This window comes from Antrostomus carolinensis, unplaced genomic scaffold (assembly GCF_000700745.2).
Source record: "Antrostomus carolinensis isolate BGI_N321 unplaced genomic scaffold, ASM70074v2 scaffold34315, whole genome shotgun sequence".
NCBI lineage: Eukaryota > Metazoa > Chordata > Aves > Caprimulgiformes > Caprimulgidae > Antrostomus > Antrostomus carolinensis.
Genome location: NW_010316349.1, coordinates 22,560 through 28,428, shown reverse-complemented (window position 1 = coordinate 28,428; position 5,869 = coordinate 22,560). Strand labels below are relative to the sequence as shown.

Below are 5,869 nucleotides of genomic sequence, written 5' to 3'. Positions count from 1 at the left end.
GGACCAATTTGAGGGAGATCTTCCCCAGGAGATTACCTCAGGTTTGCCATGTCCACAGTGTGCCCAGGACAAAGGGCAGCACAGATAATGTCTTCTCTACCAGCCCTAGGAAGCTGGGGCGGCATCTGGCTCTGTTTAAACGAGACAATTTTAGCTTTGATTCCATTTATGCATTTATTTAAGACTGCTAAAATTTTCCTGTTTCTCCCTACCCCTCCTCCCAGCCTCGACTCCCCCAGGGCAGGCACCAGCTCTCCTGTCAGACAATTTCTGTGTCAAAGGAGTGAAATGCCATAACCACCATCCCCCTCGCAGACGTTGAGGAAAGAGCAAGGTGGGACTCTGTCATGGCCCCCCAGCACTCCTCACCACCTCATGGCTTTATTTTCTGATGAAATATGAACTGGTACGGACATTTAGAAACAAGAACTGTCACTTAAATAAACATAGTGCTATGTAAAAAAAAAAAAAAAGCAACAGAGATTAATTTAATGATCACCTATAATTACACTGGAAAAGAAGAGTGGACCTAAGAAAACCCATCTTAAAATAAAATTAAAGCCTGCTTCAATTCTTTGCCTAGCCCATTTCTTCTACTAACAGCAGACACAGATTTGTACACGTTATTATATTGACATTGTAGCATCCCGGACAAATCAAATTAATTCAACTATCTGCAGGTACGAAATGTTGTAGCTGAGAAATGAGCACATAAAGTATATGCAATTTTCCCCTGGCAGTTTATTATGGTATGAAGAAAAAAACATTCTGTGCTTGAAGCTGACGTTATATTACAAATGTATTGTGAAGTATGACGTGACTATTAAAATATGATTACACAAAGTATGAACATTTTAAGAAGTTTACAGTACAGTGAATCTTTTATAAACAGACTCTTAAATATACATAGGACAATAGTAGCTGACAGAAAAACATCAAAAATTAACTATTAATGTTTATAGACTTTTCCCCTGAAAAAAAGTCTCACATTAAAACAGAAATTATGAAAAGCCTTAAAACCAGGAACAAATCACCTGTACACTACAAATATACACGGCAGAGGTGCGCAAACCAGAGCTGCCTTTCCGCTGAAGGGCAGAGGGAGGCAGGGCAGCGCCTGCCCAGCTTCCCCCAGTGTGACCCACTGCCTGCCGTGCCAGCAGCTGGGACAGAACAAGCCCACACTCACTGCAGGACAACAGACGACGCGTTGTCACCGTCGAATCGACCTACTGGAGTGTATCAAGTTGAAAACTTACCTGGGATCTTGCAACTGGATCTCTGCGGGCAGATCCCGGAATGCACTGGGAGCCCCGATGGGACCTACAGACCAGGAATGGGCTGCAAGACCGAGCTGTGAGGGAACCAGCAGCTCCTTCAAAGGATTTTATTTGTTTTAATGCAACTTTCCAATCTTTCCTCTTGATATGAGAGAACAGATGCCACATTTGATTTCTGCTTAGTCTGGTTGCAATGTCACCCCTAGTTCATGTGTTAAGTTATGTCAAAAACATAAGTATTTTATGCTGTAATACACAGTATTACTGAAACTAACAATATTATTTGCATATTTATAACAAGGTATAATGAAATCCCTATAATAAAACCAAAAGTTATGCTATAGATTTATTTACAAACAGTCCAGCAAAGAAGTATAAATACTTCTACATTTAAGGTTTAGGAAAACATAATTTACAAAATATTCAAATATATACAGTCATCTGAAAAACTGCCAATATTAAACTTTGATGCAGGCAAAGAATTGGCTGAGTCCACTCTGTACTGAAAGAGGTGGCGGCTTTCACAGGTTGTCTGTTAATTTCAGAAGTCACACACGTGTTATTTACAAGGAGACTGCCTCTCTCCGAGCTAAACGTGGCCGGAGCTTTGAGCGTGCTGTCCCAAAATGTCGTCTATCATCGTCAGATTGTTCAACCACTCTTCGTCGTTGCTGCTGCTGTTCTTCATGAGGGAGTCGAGGAAGTCAGTGTCACTGCAGTTGGTGGGCATGATGGAATTGCTGTGCTGGGACACAAAGTCATACTGGGGCAGCTCGGCAGCGGCGCTCATCCTGTTGAAGGCGTCGGGCGGCTGCCCTGAGGAGGGGTAGCTCGGCGGGCCGAGGCCCGAGGCAGGATTGAGCTGGTTAAAACTGGACACTCCTTGCGGCATTGATTTCATAACATTCATAGCTGGCAACGGTCCCCTGGTTAAATTGTGTCTCAAGTTCTGATTACTCATTGAGCTCAGGCTCTGGCCAGACTGCCCCATGCTCAGTTTTTGCATCTGTCTGACCTGGACGCCGGGAGCGATCTGATTAGGCGGCACTACAGCCGGCTGGGAGAACTGCTGACCCGGTGTGCTTGCTCTCACGTTCTGTTTGGAGAAGAGAGCATTACCGGAGAACTGCTGCATGCTGGTATCCATTTGGCTTTGATTTGGCATTCTTGGCACAGCAGTCGGTGTCCACATCTGGGCAGATGAGTTGGGGTAGACGTTAGGGATTCTTGGCACACTCGGCTGCCTCAAGTGTTGCTGAGTCGCAGAGTGATTTGCTAAGGAACCATAACTGAAACCTGCCATCGTCTTTCCCGGCCGCACAGCAGAGTGGCTGTGTCCTGTTTGGCACCCCGAGTTCATGCCCAGTGAGTTCTGGCTCGGCCGCAGTGGGATGTTGAAGTCAGAATTAGGTGGAAAAATCCCCTGCTGCTTGCCAGGGTTGTGTGGAATCATCACCATGGTCCCGCTGCTCTGGCTGGCGGTGGCTGGGGCCATGCCAGAGCCCAAGGGGCTCTGGAGCATGGCTGGGTTAGACGGCAGCACGCGGTGGTTAGGCGGAGGAGCTGGCATCACCTGGCTGCAGTCAGTGGGAATGGGCTGCTGCACGGCTGCGTACAAAGAGACACGTTAGCTGGTGAACATGGCAGAGCCTGAAAAGGCTGCTGCTCTGTCTTCCTCTCTCATTACATGGGCCTCTACTCTGTGTTCTTTGTACCAGAGTTATTACTGGAGCAATAAGGAAATGGGTGAATCTCATGATACGTGATAAAATGTGAAATGCTCTCATTTCAGGGCAGACAATCATTAAGCACTCTATTTAATCAGACCTCAGGCCCCGGCTCCTCAAGGCTTTTCATAGCAGGCTTTGCCCTCCTTACCTTGAAACTGATTTATCTGCTGAGTCGCAAACAAACTCCTCTGCTCAGATGTTACTCCCAGCATGTTTTGTCTCTGCTTTTCCTGTAAAACAAGGGGCATAATAGTAAAGTTGCAGTCTCTTGACAAACAAGAACAGCAGCAGATACTTGAAGTGTAGTCACTGTCACCATCAACCACCTCTCCCATACACACACACACACCTCTGACGAGACTCAGCCCAGACAGGTCATTTCAGACTGGATCTTAGTTGCTCACATGCCCCTTCTCACAAAGCTGTCCTGACAACAGCCCAGCATTGGGAAGTGCAGGCTTCAGCAGACCCTGTGCAGGTGTCCCAAGGGGAGCTGGATGAACATGGAGACCCTGGTGTCCACCAGCTTATGAGTGAAGCACGGCACAGCCAGAGGCTGCAGGAACCCTGGCGTCTCCCCAGCGCCTCTCGTGCTGACTGCTGAGATGTGTTCTCTGAAGTACCAGATCCGGGGACAAAAGGTGCCCAAAAGTCTGTTAGTGAACAGAATCTGTGGCAGCACTGCAGGGACACATTGACAAAGAGGAGACTGCTGGTGGCCATGATCCTGTCTGCAGGATGGCTCTGCTCAGGTGTACCATCACCTTTTGTGTTTCTTGGTTGTCACTTCTAACCAGAACATAGCAGTGAACTGAAGGAAGCCAGGGATCCTTATCAGGTACTCCCTGAGCAAGGCATTGCTGGCTTTCTCCAGGTGACCTGATTTGCATCTCCCACCATTTAACCCCAGAACCCATCACCACACTTGCATCCCTGCTGTGGACAGCAGCTGTGACCTGGGGAACTCTCCGTGGATGGTGGAAGCTGAGGCCTGGCTCTCCCTGTGTTACAGCAGCACAGATAAGCTTGAAGCCAACTGTTGACAAGGAGGTAGAGCTGCTTTTGAAAGGGAGTTTGATCAATGAACAGGACAGTACTTTGTTGAGGGTTTTACTGAGCTACTTCTCATCTCATTTCCCATCCAGATAAATGAGCCTCCTTGACCCAAATCCAGCAGCTGCTCAGAAAGTCAGAGGCACATGCTCAGCGCTGCCTCACCCAGCTCATCTGTGGGATTTCCCCATCCTTGCTTCCTCACACACAGCATGTTACAAACCTCGTACAGGGACTTCTGTTGCTAGAGAGACCAGCCAAGGCCAGGACAAACTGGAGTCTAACATCTGCTCTGGTAAATCCCCAAGGAACCAGAGAGAAAGGTCAGCATGGAGAATATCTCTCCTGGGGATGACTCACTCTCCAAGCCTCCCTTCTCTGCATCTTCCCTCCCAACTTTGTGGCTGACCAAGGATGATGGCAATGATACGGAGGTGACTGAATCCTTCCCTTGCATATGAGTGGGCAGATCTGCACTCAGACTTGCTGAGCAGCCCTTGGCCCTGGCCTCTCTTGGGCATGACATCCTGGACTCACCACAGCCCTAGTGTGACTCAACCCAGCAATTCCTGGGTCACTCCTTGCTGTTTGCTGACTGGTGATTTTTCCCCATTCCAGTTAGTCCTGTCCTTCCCAGTGAGGTGGACAGCAAAGCAACCCACAGAGGCACTCAGCATCGTACCTGCATCAGCTGTCGTTTCATTATTTGCTGCTTCAGTAAATGGTTCCTCATTGTGTACCCGTTCACCGTGGCTGGTGCCGGCACAGAGCCTCCGCTTGGGATGGAGCCCGGCTCCTGGAGTCTGGCAACAATTCCAGTATTTTGATCCTGCCAAGAAAGATGAAAAAAGAAAATTAATCTCATCAGGGAGATAACAACAGAAGCTCTTATCCTCTCTGCTGATGCCCTCTCTCCCATCTTTGGCTGTGCCAAGGCCAAAGCACCTTGTGAATTCACATGGACCCGCATGTCATGGTGAGGACAGCGAGGGGCAGGAGGCTGCTCTATTGCTGAGTATCAGCATAAGATACGAGAGAAGCAAAATGTTAATCCAAAATTCTTTGTGACTAGCCCAAGGCTACGGGACTGATTCACTCCCATTCCTGGAGTCACATGGCTGCCTGGCTGGCAGAAGGGATGTGAGTAAAGCGTCACATTTCCCACCAGTTCCCCAACTGTTACACTGAAAGACATAAGGAAAGAAAAGTTGCAGCAGGGTAGGATTTGGCAACTGGATATAAAGGGGAAGCCTACAGTAAAAGAAAACAGCAACCTAAAGGCAGAAGAGGGGAAGAAAAGGTGCCATCAGACCAGGGACTTGGAAAGATCGGGAAGGTGCGGGCTTGAAGTGGTTCTTGTGGGTTCCATGATCAGACAAACAAGGAGAGCTAACTGTGAAAGGAGAGGAGAACATGAAAAAACACAGGGTCAGATCATGGCCAGGCACAAATCAGTAATGCAGTGGGCCTGATTCTAGCTGGTGCAAACCAGTCTCACTGCAAGTCCCCAATGAAAGATCTGAGTTGACTTTCATCAGCTAAGGACTTGCCTCCAAAAAAAGAGCATTGTGAGGAGAAGAGGAAAAAAAACCTCACAAGAACACCATGAAGACACAACCCAAAATGGAAAAAAAATAATTTTAAAATACTGACGTCTAAACATTGTGGGAGCTGGCAGGTCATCAGGGAAGTACAAGAGAAAAATGAGGGAAGAAGTCAAGGCCTTGCTGAGGTCAAGGAGGGGAGCGATTCTGTAAGTGCTGTACTCAGGCGCAGCAGTACCCGAATATTCCCCTTTCTCCATTT

At 47.8% G+C, this 5,869-nt stretch overlaps 1 protein-coding gene across 1 annotated transcript; it reads right to left on the bottom strand.

The window, feature by feature from the left end:
• Window positions 1-1,236: 1,236 nt before the first annotated feature.
• Window positions 1,237-4,892, bottom strand: LOC104525181 (mastermind-like protein 2; the record flags this gene model as incomplete). Its single annotated transcript, XM_010168258.2, has 3 exons — window positions 1,237-2,888; window positions 3,159-3,240; window positions 4,746-4,892. Coding segments are annotated over 3 exons (1,248 nt in total), but the record flags the coding sequence as incomplete, so codon positions are not given.
• Window positions 4,893-5,869: the final 977 nt, after the last annotated feature.